Below are 17502 nucleotides of genomic sequence, written 5' to 3'. Positions count from 1 at the left end.
CGCCGGCCGCCGAGGTGGGGCCTGGCCATGGCCGGCTCACGGGGCTCCGCTCGCCGGCGTGCTGCCTCTGCAGGGCCTTCCCCGCTTGTTTTCCCTCACGGCTGAACCGCCCGGACGCGGTCCCGTGAGCGTAGCGTGAGGGGCTCTCCCGGTAACGGCGCCGCACCCTCCACCGTGACAAAGAGCCCGGCGCCTCTGTCGTGTCTCCGAGGCGCCGGCGGTCGCGGATGGCTCCAGCAGCGTGCGAACGGGAAACGGCTCAGTCGGAGCGTGCGAGCCCGGAGCTCTGCCCGTACGCTGCGCTGAAGGAGCGGTGCCGGGCCGGGGCAGCCGGGCGGGCCGAGCGCCGGTAGGACCCCGCGCGGCGGCGGAGCGGCAGACGCGCCCTCCAAGATGGCGGCGGGGCTGAGGCCGGGCCGCGCGCTGCTCTCCCGCCGCCGCGGGGCTCTGTGCGCGCTGCTCCGTGCCGCGCGGGGCCTGGCCGCCCGGCCGGAGACGCATTTCGGCTTCCAGAACGTGACGGAGGCGGAGCGGAGGGAGAAAAGTGAGGGCGGCGGGGCCGGGGTCGGGCTGCAGTCTGTGGGGGTTTGGGGCTGGGGGGGGCGGTGTGCGGCGTCATCCCCGCTCGTTTCATCCCCGCTCGTTTCATCCCCGCGGAGCCGCAGAAGGGTTACGGGAACAGACGCTGTTCCTCCAAAGAGACCTTTGTCGCTCAGCAAGGTCAATGGGATCCTCTCGTTTTCTCGGTGTAGGGAGTTTTCAGGTGAACTTTCCCACGGTGCCAGACCTCCCCCAGGCGAGAAGGATTTCTCCCGCCTGGTTTCCACGGGGCCGATTTTAAGTCAGTCACATCTCATCCTCACGCCCCTCTCTTTGCAGTTTACCAGGTGTTTGAAAACGTGGCCGAGAAATACGATGTAATGAACGACTCGATGTCCCTGGGGATCCATCGGGTGTGGAAGGACATCCTTGTGCACAAAATGAATCCTTCCCCAGGAACGCTCCTTGTGGATGTTGCTGGTGGAACAGGTAAACCCTCCTGTAGTTCTACATGACCGCACCATGCTAGTTCCAAACTTTTTTTGTGTTTTCTTGGGCTGAAGTTGCCTGATTATTATTATTATTATTATTATTATTATTATTATTATTTTTTTTTTTTGCACCTTGGTTCTGCTGTCTTTCATAGTAAAGCATCTATCTTGCCTCACTGCAGATTTACAGCAGGTAAAGTTTGATTTATGTTTTGAAAGCCTCACTGTAAGGCTCTGAAATTACCACAATACTGCCATGACATGCTACCAGAAACTCTTTCTTTCTTTTGCAGGAAGATGTGGAATGTTTGCTTTTAGTATGTTCCCTTTATATACATACTTACATACTTTTATTTACATACGTGCTACATGTGGAATGTGTACGTGCTGAGTTTGATGTTCAAAGCATTATGTTCAAATTTCATGGAGTTTCAGTATTTCCAAGTTGAGAAAACATTCTAAAACACATATCCTTCTTCTCAAACGATTGCAGGTGACATTGCCTTTCGATTCCTTAATTACGTGCGTTCCGTACGAGAACGCCAGCTCCAGCAGAAGCTTAGGAACCATCAGAATTTGTCGTGGCAGGAGATTTCTAAGAGTTACCAGGAAGAAAAAAGTAATCCTCTGGGGGATTCTCAGGTTGTGGTCTGTGACATTAACAAAGAAATGTTAAAAGCTGGGATGCAGAAAGCACAGCATCTTGGCTACTCTGAAGGTAAGTCATGCTTTGTACCGTTTCAGTAACATGGTTGATAGAATTTGATAAGTGATAGCCTGGTCAGTGATATTGGTAATCACCACTTCAGGATTTAAATTACATAGCCTTGGTTTATACCGAAGCTATGCTTGAAAATTAGAAATTTTAAAAATTAATAACAAATTCTCAAAATGAGTATTTAGTTTTCCACTTTCTTTCTCTGTACAATGCAGCTTTAGAAACTCAGTTGTCTTCCTGTTGCCTGGGTTGTCCTCCTGTGCCATAATTCTGACTTTCTATCTTCTTCACTCCCTCGTTCAGCACATACCCATTGGCTGTGTCCTGCCTTCTGCTCTTCATGCAATTCCCCCCTCTGCCAGGGAACTCATTTCTGAGCTTAACTTGCTCATTGTCCAAGGTCTGACATTCATTTAATTTCAAGGAGCGTAGTTTTTCTTTTACCCTTTTCCCATGTACACATTTCTGTGCTCATATTTGCCAACAGCAGTGCTGTGCATGCTGAGAAGAAACACAAGTGCTTCAGAATGGCTGATGCCAGCAGGAGTGGTAGGGTGCACTGCATGCACCCAGTTCTTGTTTGCCACCAGCACTCCCTGTCATCTGTCCCCTTACAACCTTTCACCCTGTGATTTTACTGCAGTGTATTCTGAGGGACATTTTGCTGTTACTAAAAACCTTTTCTTGGTGCTCACTTTTTGTCTTTTCAAACTGCCCAGGTTTAAATAAGGCTAATATTTGCTTAACAGTGTTACACGTTCCTTTGCTTACAATATTTTCTACGACTATTAACATATTGACTTGATAAAAATGAAATTTGAATGCTTCCTGGCAACAGCTGAGGTTTTCTGTTGTTCTCCGTGCCTGTTTCTAGCATACTGCCCTTTGAAACTGCTGCTTTCCAGTGCAGAAAGCTCCTGGTTGTTGGTTTGTTGTTTTTTTTTACTTTATTGTTGTTGTTCTGCATCAGACTCACCAAAAAGTGACCTTAAAAACAATTAATTCTAAATTAAGCAACCTTATTTATGGTACAAGTAACCCGAACATCTAATGGTGCACAGATGGTCCTTGGGGTTTGGGAAACAACACAGCTGCAGCAGGGTCACATGTTGAGTGCTGATGGAGGAGTGTGGGTTTTTTTTATGTTCCTCAATCAATGGAAACTTTCTAGCAAAAAATTCTTAAGTGTTGGAAGCCAGTTTGTGTTGCTGTCCACTTAAATGCAAAATTTGGATGAAATCTTTCTGGCAGACCAAAACTCTGTGAATGCAATGTATTCACATACACACAGAGGAATGCTTTGGCTGATATGCTACAATACAGGGCATTGAGAGATTTGTGAGTGAAGGCAAAGATGTTTTTTTTCCTCGAACAGAAAGGCAAAATGGAAGCACTGCTTTTCAATAGCAATTTATTAATAATCATTTCCTTCTGGAATAGGGAAGTTCTATTCGTTTTGGAGTAGTCTGAGGAGCAGGAGTTATGTTAAGTTTGTTCAGGATATTCTTTGCTTATATTTTAGGTTTGTCCTGGGTGCTTGGGAATGCTGAAGAGCTGCCCTTCGATGATGACAAGTTTGATGTTTATACAATTGCCTTTGGAATAAGAAATGTTACTCGTATTGATTTGGTAAGTTGCTATGGCATTTACTGGCACAAAGTCTTGTCAGTCCATCTGATGTTTTTTTGGTTCTAGCAGAGGAAGCCAAGGAGGAACACCTTTGGATAAAGAAATGTCTTTGTCTACTCCCAAGACACTTAATATAAGTGACATGTAGTGTGCAGCGTGTTTGAACAAGGAATGCAATAAAATGCCCCACCTTTGTTATCAAAAGAAGTTAGATTTATACTATTTGCAGCCAATCTTTCCAGCTTGGCAAGCCACGCAATCTCTTCCTAAGGCAAAAAGGGCTGAATGCTATATTCCCCACCTTTTCTTAACCTATGATACTGCAGTCTTCATGTCCCAAAACCCTGAAGCACCTGATCTGTATCATGCCTCTGGTGCAGGAAGCATCTGACCCACTGTTGTTTCCCTGCTTGAGCCAGCAGAGCTCCCAGAGAAGAAATGAAGCAGCAGGTTGATGTAACCTGCTCAGCCCACTTCTGCTTAGTGTCTTTACAGTTTTCCATAAAAAACAAGTACAGTTTTAATTAGTGAGAGTGGTACTCTGCATTTTAAATTGTATCTGTCCTTTGGGAATGACTAGCTGTCATGTGGATGAAGACAGGTTAGAGCACCCGTGTCTAGTTAGATCAGTTGCTTGTGTTTTGGAGGAGCATGTTACAAACCTTGGCAAAGCTCCTTCCATGGAAGGTGCAGCGTTTAGATCCAGACCACCTTGAAAAGTATGCCTTTGAACTTACCTTAATGCAGGTAACCTTTCATGCTTTGTCTGCACCTTGGGAAGCACAAGCTCATTAGCTTACAGCTCTTTGAGGAAACCAGATGCAGCAGTCTGGTAGCGTGACTCTTTGGAGACCTGATACAAAACACACTCAAGCCTCTGATTCTGTTTCAGAGTTCCTGTCATATATGTGTTCTGTTGATATTTTAATGTCATTTCCTCAGGAGAATGACAATCGAAGCCAGATAGATGTAAAACCTGCAGAGGCTGTTGAACACAATTTTGTATTCTTGTGTGGAAAAGACACAGAGTTATCAGTATAATGCTTCTTGGTGGTTCCTCTGGTTATCTTGTTTTGAATAGAAGATGGAATTTTCTAAGTAGCTAAATATTCTCTTCTTCCCTTTCCCTCCTTTCTGTTCTCACACATTACTCCTCCAAAACCTAGAATCATTTCTTTGGTTCTCTGGTATGTCTTGCAGTTGAATAAAGCCTTTTGATTAAAAGTATTTGAATTACTCTTCTTGTTTTCAATTTATTCTAGTTGAGTCACCTCCTTTCCAGATTTGGTCTGTAATTACAAGAGCTCTGTTGGCAAGTGTTGATTAACTAAGTGTAGGAAAAAAGAGAAGAAAAATTTCTTCCCTAATATCATGGTTTAATCTTAAAGCCTGGTATAAATCTATTTATGTAACAGTCAGTGTGTTCTGAGTTTTGATGGTCTTGGAATGCTTCCCTACAAATAAAAATTGGAGATTGCCAGTCAGGATTGTCTTTACTGCCCTCAGTTGATCACTGAATTGCTGTTACATGCATGGAAACAGACAGGTGCTGTCCTACAGAAATAAATTCACTGCGTCTGCTTTGTCTCAGGCACTTCAGGAGGCCTATCGTGTGCTGAAGCCAGGAGGCAGATTTCTCTGCCTTGAATTTAGTCACGTCAGCAACCCTCTTCTTTCCAGGTAGGAACATAGTGACACCTTATGCCATGTCACAAGACTCTTACATGCACTCACATTAAGAGGTGGAGATGCTTTGGGCCTTTTCATTGTGCGTTTAAATCAAATTCAGACTGCAAAGTCAAGTGGTAAAGATACCAACTTCTGTTGGAGAGGGCTGCTTTTAAATTTGTTTGTACTAATATATATTTGCTGTCTGTCTTTGCAGGCTCTATGATCTATACAGTTTCCAGGTTATCCCTGTTCTGGGTGAGGTTATTGCTGGTGACTGGAAGTCTTACCAGTATCTTGTGGAGAGCATCCGGCGCTTCCCCCCCCAGGTAAGGCAGCATTTCTCTGCATGCACCAGCATGCAAAATTATTTCCCAAATAATCGTGGAGGCAGCTGGCTTATAGGCATTGAGGTGGTTTAATGATGGAACTATTACTTTTCAGGAGGAGCTGAAGGCAATGATAGAAGATGCAGGGTTTTTAAAAGTGGATTATCAGAACTTAAACTCCGGCATTGTTGCCATTCACTCAGGTTTCAAACTGTGAGTCTGCTATGTAGTGAAACACAGCGAGTGTGATTTTCCTGAGGGATCTGAAAGCTCTGAGATTGTAACGTGTGCAGCAGATATTTGCTCAGCAGTCAGATCCAGAAGGACATCAGTTACTCTTTTCCCCTCAAGAGACCTGAGGGTGAAGTGAATTCTGTGGCCAGTTTCTTACCCTTGAATTTCCCTTCCGAGTGCATAGAGGACATGAACAAAACTGAGCAGTGCTAATGAATGGGGCAGCTTCAGTCACACCTGCTGTGGATACAAACGAACTATCTAGTCTTCAAATTAAGTTTCCTCCTTTCTCTCACTGAGGTTCAAGGAGGCTACTGTAGCGATGAGAAGTAACTTGGATTTATTAAATCTGTATTAAGCTCTGATTGTCTTTCAGTCATCTGGACTTTAATGGACTTTTCTGTGTTCTTCTGACTTCTTTCAAACAAATGAAAAGTTTTTGAAATAAAACAGCTCTTCATCAACTACTTTTCACTTAACTTGGTATTTTTATCTTTCTAGAAGAGAGGAGATTTTTCAGAGAATAACTGCATAATTATTCCAAAATCAGACTACATATGCTCACCTACATGTGAAGTCTTCCCCTCTGTCAATTCTAGATGTATAATCTCCACATAAACATACCACACCTTTCTTTCTGTTCCTTAAACTAAACTGTTAAAGATGTGGTGCTTCTGTTGCAGGCTGCAGGGATAAAGAAAACTAAAAACTCCTCTAAACAAAACTGGAGGATATACAAAGTTACAGCCTGAGTTGACAGCTGTGTAATGTAAGCATGTGAAAAACCCTCTGTTCTGAAGAGTGGGACCAAAAAGAGCTATTGCTCTTAGCTCAGCAATTCACATCAGATCAGAAAAGCAGCTTCACAATTTGCATGGGAGGTTATGCATACTGAAAAAGACTCAAAACACAGTCTTTTTTCCCACCTTCTCTCAGGAAAAAAATCTTTCCTCTTTTTTTTAGTGATGGATGATCTATTCTTAGATTAACTCAGCACTCACATGCTGTGCATTTAGGAGGAAAGTTGGTGTGTGGATGTTCCTTTAGAGGGGAATAGAGTTTAATGAAAGTATTAAGACAGCAGAAGGGTAGATAGAAGTCTTCCAGGATAAACTGTTCCATTAGTTTTATTAGCAAATAAGCTTTGTTTTGAAAGAAAATAAATATGAGGAAGACACTTTTATAGCCACAATGAAAATATCAGCTACTACAGAGAAATCCCTGATCATTAACAATACAACACAAGACCTGGAGATGGAGGTCTGTGTCCTCAGAAGGCTGAGGGTAGCAGGCTGCTTGGCTTTGGTGTGCAGTCCTGCAGCCAGACTCAGTGCCACTGAGAGTCCGTGGTTTAACCAGACTTGAAGAGAAGAATAGCAACTTGGCCGAGGTAGAAGTAGATGAAGTGTTTGGTCTCATGAGTCACATAGCTGCCAAAGTTCCTTCCCACGATGCAGTGCCAAGTAGGATTGTATTTCTTGTCAAACTCCTACAGAAGAGAGAACTACAAATTTAGCATTTCTTATGAGAACTGTACTAACGCTTCTGTTTTGGCACTGATGTGTCACTTCTTAGCAAGTACCACGTTCTGAAGATGGCAATTAAGGAGCAGCATATGCTCTTAAGTGCAGGGATCATCTGTTGTCTTATAACTATCTGCTGCTTACTTTAAAAAAGCCCAGCAGGAATGAGATTGAAATGTGTTTGCTCAGTAACGTTTCCTCCAAAGCCACACTTCACTGCTCGTTCTGAATCTGTGCAGGTTAAAACATCATTTGAACTTCATTAGCTGTTCTTATCAACAAGGATGCTGAAAGGACTCAGTGGAATATTCTTTGCCCACATTTTTACACCAGTGCCACGAGAACATTTTTTCTACCCATCATACCAGGAGCCTGCTATGAGATTATGTGGAACTCATCAGTGCAAGCCTGGTATGAGCACAACCTTCCAGCTGGTGGCTGTGTGCTGTAGCACCTGTCCACAGCAGTGAGAGCGTGCAGGAGTTTGTCTTCTGCTCAGCTCAGTCAGGCTGCAAGTAGGAGGCAGAAAATGTGACACACTGTAAGGAACAAACCATCTGTTCTGCTTTGGTGTGAACAGTTTGTCCTGCGTGCAGTGGGAAGGAAAGCCAAAGGATGACAAGGTCAGCAAAGCAGCGCTTCCCAAATAGGTTCGTTTGGATGGGGAGATAATGGAAATAAAAGCTTAAAGTACTGCGAGAGAAAGGCAGAAGGACCACAGAGGTCCACGCAGAGGGCGAGGAAAGCAATCACAGCCTACACAGAAAGCCCAGCTCGGTGAGCTGGTATCTCTGGAACTCGTTTCTCGAGCCCAGCAGCATTCCCCCCGTCGGTGTTACACAGCGCAGCACCGCAGCCCTTTACCTTCTTGATGTGCGCTGCGATGTCCTTCTCGATGTTGTACTTCTCCAGTGCCTGCGTAGCGCACTCCACGGAGTCCTGCTGCATCTCCTCCGACATGTCGGCGTTCTTGATCACTGCCTTTCGGTCACTCATGGTTGCCTGCAGCGGCCACGGAACCCGGAGCTGTGGGTGCAGCCACGTGCCGCGCGCACACCCCCACATCGCCGTTCCCCTCCCACCCCGGCAGCCCCTCGCCCCGCTCCGGCAGTCCTCCCCCAGCCCCGCCGCCCCGCACCCTCGGTGCCCGGACCCGCTCACCGATGCGGGCGCTGCGGACCGGCGCTGATCGGAGCTGCCGACTGCGCGCCGCGCCTGGCGCACGCCTCCGCTTCCGCAGCCCCGCCCCAAGCCCCGCCCCCTCCGCGCCGCCCGCCCGCCATTGGCCGCGGCCCCGCCCCCTCGATCTCTCATTGGCCAGCCGGCGGAGCTCCGCTTGGATTTTACTCCGGCGTTTTCTTTCCGCCCGGCATGCCGCGTGTCCGCGTCCGTTCCCATAGCGACGGGCGGGGCGGCGTGCGGGCGCCCGCTCCGAAGCTTGGGAACCGCGCTCCATCGATCTTCACATTAATGTGCCTATTTTCAGTCTGTCATTGTCTTTCCGACCGAGCGACCTCTGATAAAAGCCTTTTGCCCACGTGTACGGAGATCGATCGGGTCCGGCTCTAAAGTCGGCTCCTGTAACGAGCGGAAGCCGTCAGGTTGCAGTTTGATGTCAGGCGGCCTTGGCAGACGTTGCCATCTCTGCGCCCTGCTGCTAACAGCCCGGAAAGCTTCGGGGTCCTGGGGCCTCGGCGTGCGATGAGTTCACAGAGCACCAGCAATGAGGCACTGCAGCGTCTGCCCTGTGCCTGCACTGACCTTCAGAACCAGCCGTGGGCTCTGAGGAGGCGGTGTTTGGTAGCTGCGGGCACATTTCTGTGCTTTCATTAAGAACTGGTTTGCTGAAGGAACAGATGTGATGACGGCTGCAAGAACCGTCTGTGGGTGAGACGTGGGGCTGCACGAACACGAAAGCCTGAGATACGTGGCTTTAAAGACACGGTACAGCTTTACCTGTTGATCAGGAATGTGAAAGTGCATTGCCCTCAGGCCAGAACTGCAGGGGAAGGCAGAACATACGTGCAAGAAGATGGCAGATGGAGCACAGGACGTGCCAGAGATGTTGGGTAATGGATGGTGCCTGTCATGAGGCTCCTGCTGCAGGTGGAGGTTGGATAGCCAGCACTTTTCAGCTGTTTCTTTTTTTTTTTTTCTGCTCTGTGTTGAATACCATATCAGAATGACATTTTTCCTGGGGCTCCCTGGAAATAATTATTAGCAATAGAACGCCCTCAGTTTTTGTGTTTCCATGCAACTGAAGAAATCTCTGCCTCAAAATGGTCTTTGTAAACATAGCATCTATCTGCCAGGGCACCCAGCTCAGTGTTAAGTTACAGGTCTGCATAGCTGTGGAGAAAACGTAGCAGGTGTAAGTCAAGCCAGTCCATGGTCTCCAAGGGAACCCAGAACATCTACAGCAGCTCAGAATATGGCTTCCTTTCTTTCTTTTTTAACCAAACTGACCTTTCTCTTTCGGCTGTAACAATCCACTGAGAAAAACAGTTGTTTTACAGATATGTATCATGTTTGCCTCACTTACCTGTTGTTTTTGTTGTCTTTTTTCAATTGTATGTAGCAGAACAGTGCAAGGATGTGAGCCAGGGGTGCCTTCTCTCCTCTGGGTGCAGCCCACCCTGGTGCAGCTCAGCCATCCCACAGGGCAGCACCACCTCACTACATGGAGCTGAGGCACTGATCAATGCATGCTGCCCCACAGGCAGCTCATCCACCCTGTGCAAGGGTTCCTAACGCGTAGGTTGTGGGAATGTGAGTCAGGGCTGTAATTCCCTTATTAGCAGGGACATTGTAACAAACCCCTTCATTAAGGAAATATATGTTTTGAACTTGTAAGACAGTTTTAGGCTGCAGGGAACAAGCATTAGACAGCCTGTCCTCTCACCAGTGTGTGTGGTTAAGGGAGCAGCAGAGAATTGGAAGCCTTAAGCTCAGCCCGTGCTGCATGGGGAACGTGGGATCATCTTGGTCCAAATTGCTTTGATTGCTGCCTGATGATACACTGGGCTGCTGGCTCCTGCAGCCATGCTGTTCAACTCCTCTCCCTTTCTTTATGTAAATAATGTCCCCATTCCCTCTCATGGGGAAAAGAAGACAGCCAAAATGGACAGAACACGCAGGGATTTCTCAGGGTGGGAATTCTCTGCTAATGTGCGTGTCATATGGCGTGCTTTGAAGTGTGTCCTTGTGATTTATATACAAACATGAACGACCCTTAGGCTGAACTTGGTTTACAGTTTGCAGGGTCTGATTCTTGACATGCCGACACAAGCTCTAATATTCAAGCTTTGCAGTGAATTTGACAGTGGGAGACTTAGTTTATTAATTGTCTTGTTTGTAGGGATGTAGAATATAAAGTCCATAGGAGAAATAATTATGTCTCCTTACCATCTCCTCTACCAAGCATCACATGCACAAAGCTGGTGTTGTTCACTATGCAGAAATACAGAGAAGCAAAGTGGGAGTGATTTTTTTTTTTCCTGCAATCAGATACAGAACACGCATTGTGTGAAGTGGATGACACTGAATTCTGACCTGAGGAGGAGTTTCTGCCCTCGAGGAGTTTGTGCCAGGGGCTATGGAAGACCCTCCTGTCCTCCTGGCACACTCTCAAGAGCCATAAGAGCAGACTTAAAACTGGTGTCTAGCAGGATTCTATTACAACAACTTCAAGGGTCTTTTCTAGCACTTCTTCAGAAATTTCACTGTGGCTCAGCACGCCGTGAACTTTTTTAGTGCATGGCATTATAACTGGAGGAAATAAATCTGGATTCTGTATTTGGAGGGTCACCACATGGGAAGAAAAAGACTGGCTTTAAGCCTTTAAGTCCGCTTATTGTGGCCTGGAAATGAATGGACTGGGCTATTTGGTTCTCGTTTGCTGAAGCATTCTTCTTCCAGTCTGTCACTACCTTTCCTCAGTGAGCCTGGTCTTATCTTGTCTCTGATTTGTACAGTTCAGTGAGGAAGGTCCTCTGCCAGTTGAGAAATGTCGGATATAACCTTCCCTTGTTCTCCTGACAAACAAGTTCAATAAAACTGTTTTAATCTTCAGTTTTTAATGTTCTCTTTAAAGCCCTCAAGCCATTCAGGAATATAAAATACATAACATATGCTTTGATAAATAGAAGCACCTGTCATGCCGCCTTCCAGTTTCAGAAACATCAAGTATTTCAGCACCAAGAGAATTTACAGAAGGACGGGACAGAAAGTTTAGCAGAGCAAGTGTTCTCCTGTTGATCCAAATTCGTGCTGGGGTATTTCAGTTGTGACCACACAAAATGCAGTTTTCCCAAATAAAATATGGATGTGGCATTTGAATTCTCTCACTACGAACGCTTCAGGAAAGTATCTCGTTCTTCCAGCTCTGGTAAAGGGATGTTACCTGGGAGAAAACAGAGTTGTGTGAGACCAGCTGACAGTGAGCAGTGCAGCCTAACGTAACAGTGCTACTCCAGTTCATCCTGAGTGCATGCAGACAACGTGAAGTTGTGAGCACGTAAGGAAAGTCATGAAGTTCTGTTTGACTTCCTGTAAGCAGTGATGTGCAGGAGCTGTAAGGTAACATTAACCACTCTACTGCTTTTGGCTCAACAGCTTGCAGTGTGCTCCAGGTTTTGTGTCTATTAGCACAGATGATTACAGTCATTCCTTACTTGGGAAAGCAGTTTGTGATGGCAGGTGACACTGCTTGGGTTAACTCAAGCACGATGCAAAGGTTCTATAAAAAGGACAGTACCTGGTGGGGCTACGAAATATTCCTCTACTTTTTCTCTGGCGTTCTTCAGCAGCTCTGCAGTGCAGCTGCCCTCCGTAACGTCGTCTTCCCGGAGATACAGACACCTGAGGACGGCGGGCAGGGCTCAGTGCGGCGCGCAGAGGGCCGGATGCGTACGTAGGCAACTCCCAGCACCAACGCGCCCAACGGCCGCACAGCCGCGGCCCTTACCTGTCCTCCAGCACCGAGTCCATCGGCTCGACGCCCTCCGTGTTCACCTCCCGCAGCCGCTCGGCGAACCGCACGGCCTCCCGCAGCCGCTCCACGCCCTCGGCATCGCGGAAGTCCACCAGGGCCAGGCGCTCCAGGTGGTCGAGAACCTCCACCGTGACGCCGTCCTGCAAAGAGCGGACACCGGGCTGCTCAAACCGTTATCGCCCGGAACGGAACGGAACGGAGCGGCGCGGCCCCAGGCGCTGCCCGACCTGCGGAGGCGGCGCGGAGCTCGCCGTGGCCGCCCCGAGTCCGAAGGCTCGCACCGTCCCGCCCCGCAGCCACCGGCACAACCCCAGCGCCCGCATCGCCCGCCACCGGAAGCGGTTCGTGACGTCATAGACGCGCGCCGGAAGCGCGTCGGAGCGGTGGCGGAGGGGCTCTGCCGCCGCCATGAACAGCGTGGGGGAGGCGTGCACCGAGCTGAAGCGCGAGTACGACCAGTGCTTCAACCGCTGGTTCGCCGAGAAGTTCCTCAAGGGCGAGAACGACGGGGACCCCTGCGGGCAGCTCTTCAAGCGCTACCAGCTCTGCGTACAGGTGCGGGCCTTGCGGAGCCGCCGGCTGCTCAACTTCAACATCCGTAACGTTAGGAGCCCATCAGGGCAGTGCTGGGGCTGCTGTTTCTAGATGATGTTTTTAGCCGAAGCTCTCGTTTCTCAGCACTGTAAAGCGCTGTCTGAAACACGCTTCCAACGTAACTCGTTTTGTTCTTGTTCTTCCCAGAAAGCGATCAAGGAGAAGGACATACCCATCGAAGGGCTGGAGTTCATGGGGCCGAGCAAAGGGAAAGCTGAAAATTCCTCTTGACTTCAGCTGACTGGAGGGAATCATTAATATGAGCCCGTGGGCTGAGAACGGTGGCTACACAGCAGCCGGGACACCTGGATAGTGCTTTGCTAAGCTGCTTCCTCTCTGTAGCATTCGAGGAAGTGGGGTGTTTTCTATGCCTGTAAAATCAAACTGCCACAAACCAAAAGACTTTATGATGTGGTACCTGCTGCCTCCTTTCCAATGAATTGTGGTGGTGGTTTTGCTTATAACAGTGCAAAAAGATGATTTAACTAACTTCTATTGAATGTACTTTATAATGGGAGATGCAATTAATCTCTGACCCATTTATCTTGCTTATTTATATAACACTTGGAAGTGTTTAACAAGAAGGTTGATTTACTTTGTCCCATCCCTGTGGTGCTGAATTTGGGTGGAAGAAGTCTGGTTTATATGATCCTAAATGCTAAGGGGCTAAAGCATTGGTTTTGCCATTAACAGAGATGGTGTAAAAGCACTTTTGCTGGACTTGCAATAACTTAAGTGAAATAAATATAGCAAGTTATATTTTGTTCAAGTGGATAACTGTCTGGTAGCGTCTGATTATGACCTCCAAGAGGAACAAAGGCAGCCTGTAACAGAAGTGAAGAAACAGTTTGTGCAGAGGCCACTTTCTTTGGCCTTTTCTGAGGTACTGAAGTAATCCTGAATTTGAATTCTTGCTCCTTTGGTATAATAATCAGTAGAACTGCACAGGCCTGGCCATCTTTGTACACACTACCATTGGAGCACCAGGTTGGCCACGACTACTGTTACATTTTTGATTGAGATGATCAAAGTATGCGTTGAATGAGAACGATGGTGAACTGAAGTTCTACAGCTGGTAAGTTAAAAGCCCCAATAGCTTGTCCTGCCTCACCTCACCTCACCTGCTTATGAAGCTGCTCCTGGACTGTGTGCACTTTACACCTTGTAAAGCAAACTGAAGTTATTTGTTGGTCTTAATGCGGTAGCTTGTAAACTGCAGAAACTCCAAGTAAGTTATTCAACAATTTGGTAGTGGATTTTGAAAGAGTGAGATGATTGGCTGACTTGCCAGATGCCCCATCTGAGCATTTGTGTCACTCTTGTGCAACTTGACTGAGTAGCAGACACTTTCCATTTTTTCCTAAAATGAGATCTGAAATTGTCTTCCTTTGAACGTGGAAAAGTAAAGGAGGCTCCTCAGCAAAAAGAATATGCTAGTGTGTATTTTCCCATCTAGTTGTGAAGTTGTTATGAATTACCCTTCTCCTCTTCAAACGTTTTCTACTTGGTCCACCCTGATATTTTAGCAACAAAGCTTCCTTCGCTTCTGCAGATCTTGCAACAGCTAGAGAGAAAGGGTGCAGGAGGAGAAGCACAAGCTCAGGACTCACCCCAAGTCACCCCATGGCCTTGTGAGCACTGTGGCAGGAATGGACAGAGCTGTCCCCTCTACACCAACGCAGGTAAAGAGACAATAAATATTTTATGTTGGGAACAAAGCAGGAGTAAATTTCTTAATTCTCTTGGAATTATAGCAAGGGGAAAATGGTGAATGCCACGCTCCTTGGCTCTTCAACACTGCCTGAAGAGTAACTCGGGTTTTAATTTTTTTGTTTTTTTAATTAAAAAGTTAGTTCTCAAACATAAGTGCTGGCCTGTCTATGCCACAGCTTCTACGTAATAACTGCGAGCAAGGAGAGGTTTGAGGCTTGTGCAGCTCAGAAACTGCAGCACACCAGGGTCACTGTGCTCTGTGTCCTCAGCAATGGCAGTAGCTCAAGCAGGGTCACATAGCCTGCACTGACCACACTCCTCGTGCATGAGGCAGCTGGCAAAATAGCCTGTGCAAAGATTAAGTGTAGCACTTACAGAGTAAGCTATTAATGCTTACTACTGGGTCACTCAGTACAAATGGAACTGACTTTCCTCTATATACTGAATTTTAGTTTATAGTATCACACTAATAGCCATTCATCTGCATGTGAGATAACAATGATCAGTTAAATCAGACAAAACACATTATTTGGCTTCATATCCTTTGTGATGGATGCATGACTTGTTAGCATTACCAGATATGGGAGCAGGTATTAACAGTCAGTCAACCCCCCCGTTTCTGTGCTGGGGAAGGCTCAACACTAAACTAAGGAACTTTTAAGGAGTCTCAGATTAATTAAAAAGTCAGAGCCCAAATTCAGGCTTGGAACTGTTTATTTAAAGGACTTCTACAGAAATACTGGTGGAGACCAGACCACCATTCAATTTGACTGTAGAAGGAATGCAGATCTTCTTAAGTGATGGTTCCCACAGAACAGCCTGGTCCAAACACAAGAAGAGCCAAAGTTGTGGCTGTGGTTGAGATTTTAGTTTTCATCTTCATAACCGGTTGGGAGAGCATTTGTATGAGGGTTATGGAATAGAGTTTTGTTCCCATCACCCCAGGGAAAAGGCTGTTGGAAGAAAGAAGGAAAATAAGCCTTTAGCAATTAATTAAAGGAGCTACTAAGCATAGCAGAAATGGACTCAACAGCAAATACAGATTCCAGCTTAAAGAAGCTGGCAGCGCCCCCAGGCTATACAAAACTAGAGATGAAAAAGTCTCCATTAGCTGGCAGCTGTTGTCTCCAAACAGCAAAGTCACTGCTGTCACTTGGACATCCATGGTGCTATGCCATGAGGACCCCCTGCTGCGGGAGGGTGGGATCAGCTGTTAACGTGCAGATCTGTATTAGCCTGAGGTAAACACAGCACCTCTACAACTGAGATGTTTTTCTGGGAGACATCAGCAAGGTTACCTGGGGCTGGGAGAGGCACAGCGGTACCAGAGCTGCCAGATACAGCTGAGCCAGGAGCAGAGCCACGAGTTAAGACCGTGGCCGTACACACAGCACCTCGCTCAGCAGAGGCCTGTGCTCCTCCCATTTGAAACTCTGGGCCCCCGGAGGTCGCAGAACATGAGATCCTCGGAACAGAGCAGGTAAACAAACGCACCTTGGTGCGGATGCGGAGATGGGCGTAGCGGATGAACTCGGGCCGCTTGTGCTCGTGCTGCGCCTTCAGGTAGCAGTTCAGCATACAGACACCGACCGCGGGCAGCGCCACGACGAAGCTCAGCGTCTTCCACAGGCGGGCTGGAGGCGGTACGGAACACAGCAACAGTGACTGTCCGCGTTACGGCGGGACCCGAGGGCGCATTAAGCATTAACACGTGAACGGGGGTCGCGGCGCGGGGCTCTGCCAGCCCCCAGAGGGCACCCCGGGGACAGCGCGTCCCCCGGCACGGAGGGCAGCGGCGCGATGCGGGCCCGCGCTACGCCCCTTCCTCCCCGTTACCTCCGCCGCCTTCGTGCGCCGCCGCGGCCGCCATCCTCCGGGCCGGCACCGAGCCGGGGGCGGCGGGCAGCAGCCGGGACAGCCCTCTGAGCGCCGCCATGTCCTCAGCGTCCGGAGCGCCCTCCGGAACCGGAACTGACGTCACTGCGGTGGGACGAAGCACGCGCAGTGCTCTGCCTCCGCCAGCCTGACCTTGAGCTGCGGCACGCTTCTGCGCATGCGTTGTCGCAGGGCGGGAGGGTCTTTAGTCACGTGAGCGTCCTCGCGCCGCGTCGCTGAAGGGTGGTGAACGGGCGCCATTTTGGTGCTGAGGGGCGAGGCCGATGTGTTGATATTAGAGGATCGGGGTGCTGCTGTGTGAGCGGCTCTAGAGCTGCGAGGATGGGATTGGAGAGTCCTGGAGAAAGGATGGGAAGGGGCCCTCGATCGGGGCTGTGCAGGAGCAGTGGCAGCCAGTGCAGAGCAGTAAGGAAAGGAGCTGGCGTTAGGAGGTGTGGGCACAGGGCTTGCTGGGCTGGGGCACAGAGGAGGCTGCAGTGATGCTGTGGCTGATTTGAACTGACTCATCCTGGGTACTGCAGGTCAGCACTGGGTAGAATTGGTGTTCAGGCTGATCTCCACAGCAGAAAGGAAGATAACCGTATACGGCGCTGTGTGCAAATGAAATGTAGAGGAGGAAAGTTTCCCAGTGTTCCATGGCTGAGATTCAGGGTCTGTGTTCAGTGCAGGCAGCTTCAGAGATACTCCTTACGTCCTGGGTAACATTTCCTGCCAGTGAGGTGATTGTACTGCTGTATTTTGATTGCTTTCAGGCAACATCAGAGAACGTCTATTGCATTTCTTAAGGATTTTGTTTGCTTGTTTATATATATGTATGAGGGACCAATCTCCTCACTGGGATATAAAAGTTACGTTAGTCATGACAGTAAAAAGATGCCCGTAGCTAAATGTATTTTTGTAACCACTGGTATGTTTTTAATTATGTGGATTCCTGGGATAATTCTGCTGACATCATAACATCAGTTGGATTAACAAAACATCTCCAGAAGAACTCTTCATGGTAATTAATTTGCAAATGTCTGGATCCTATTTGACTGTGGTTCTTATTGGAGCCTGGCAATATCCTGTTTGACCTTTGGTAGAAGCCAGGTTGATGAAGGGCACAGTCAGAGCAGTTGCTGGTGAGCCTGTGAAGCTCCAGAGCGCTCATGGAGAACAACCAAAAAGGGTTCTT

The 17502-nt window shown here is 47.9% G+C and overlaps 5 protein-coding genes across 6 annotated transcripts; 2 read left to right on the top strand and 3 right to left on the bottom strand.

Annotated features, from left to right (window-relative positions):
• Window positions 1–356: 356 nt before the first annotated feature.
• On the top strand, window positions 357–6074 carry COQ5 (coenzyme Q5, methyltransferase). Its single transcript, XM_031592233.2, has 7 exons — window positions 357–544; window positions 880–1029; window positions 1525–1749; window positions 3272–3378; window positions 4970–5058; window positions 5264–5375; window positions 5491–6074. Exons 1-7 carry the CDS (start codon window positions 394–396, stop codon window positions 5590–5592), a joined length of 936 nt encoding a protein of 311 aa, XP_031448093.1. The 5' UTR covers window positions 357–393; the 3' UTR covers window positions 5593–6074.
• Window positions 6075–6698: 624 nt separating this feature from the next.
• Window positions 6699–8383, bottom strand: LOC116228427 (dynein light chain 1, cytoplasmic). 2 transcript variants are annotated; one of them, XM_031592239.2, is made up of 3 exons: window positions 8294–8383; window positions 7997–8158; window positions 6699–7098 (listed from the first exon to the last, which is right to left on the bottom strand). In XM_031592239.2, the coding sequence occupies exons 2-3, from the start codon at window positions 8126–8128 to the stop codon at window positions 6961–6963; spliced, it is 270 nt and encodes an 89-aa protein (XP_031448099.1). In that variant the 5' UTR covers window positions 8129–8158; window positions 8294–8383; the 3' UTR covers window positions 6699–6960. The 2 variants fall into 2 exon arrangements, with proteins under 2 accessions (XP_031448099.1, XP_031448098.1); XM_031592238.2 differs by having other exon boundaries at window positions 6700–7098; window positions 7997–8134; window positions 8294–8375.
• A 2806-nt stretch (window positions 8384–11189) lies between these two features.
• GATC (glutamyl-tRNA amidotransferase subunit C) lies at window positions 11190–12535 on the bottom strand. Its single transcript, XM_031592234.2, has 4 exons — window positions 12353–12535; window positions 12099–12265; window positions 11889–11992; window positions 11190–11534 (listed from the first exon to the last, which is right to left on the bottom strand). Exons 1-4 carry the CDS (start codon window positions 12533–12535, stop codon window positions 11479–11481), a joined length of 510 nt encoding a protein of 169 aa, XP_031448094.2. The 3' UTR covers window positions 11190–11478.
• TRIAP1 (TP53 regulated inhibitor of apoptosis 1) lies at window positions 12534–13496 on the top strand. Its single transcript, XM_031592241.2, has 2 exons — window positions 12534–12680; window positions 12867–13496. The coding sequence occupies exons 1-2, from the start codon at window positions 12534–12536 to the stop codon at window positions 12948–12950; spliced, it is 231 nt and encodes a 76-aa protein (XP_031448101.1). The 3' UTR covers window positions 12951–13496.
• Window positions 13497–15128: 1632 nt separating this feature from the next.
• Window positions 15129–16428, bottom strand: COX6A1 (cytochrome c oxidase subunit 6A1). Its single transcript, XM_031592236.2, has 3 exons — window positions 16269–16428; window positions 15927–16066; window positions 15129–15385 (listed from the first exon to the last, which is right to left on the bottom strand). The coding sequence occupies exons 1-3, from the start codon at window positions 16366–16368 to the stop codon at window positions 15299–15301; spliced, it is 327 nt and encodes a 108-aa protein (XP_031448096.1). The 5' UTR covers window positions 16369–16428; the 3' UTR covers window positions 15129–15298.
• Window positions 16429–17502: the final 1074 nt, after the last annotated feature.

This window comes from Phasianus colchicus, chromosome 18 (genome assembly GCF_987193195.1).
Source record: "Phasianus colchicus chromosome 18, bPhaCol1.hap1.1, whole genome shotgun sequence".
NCBI lineage: Eukaryota > Metazoa > Chordata > Aves > Galliformes > Phasianidae > Phasianus > Phasianus colchicus.
This window is presented reverse-complemented; position numbering and strand designations above follow the sequence as displayed.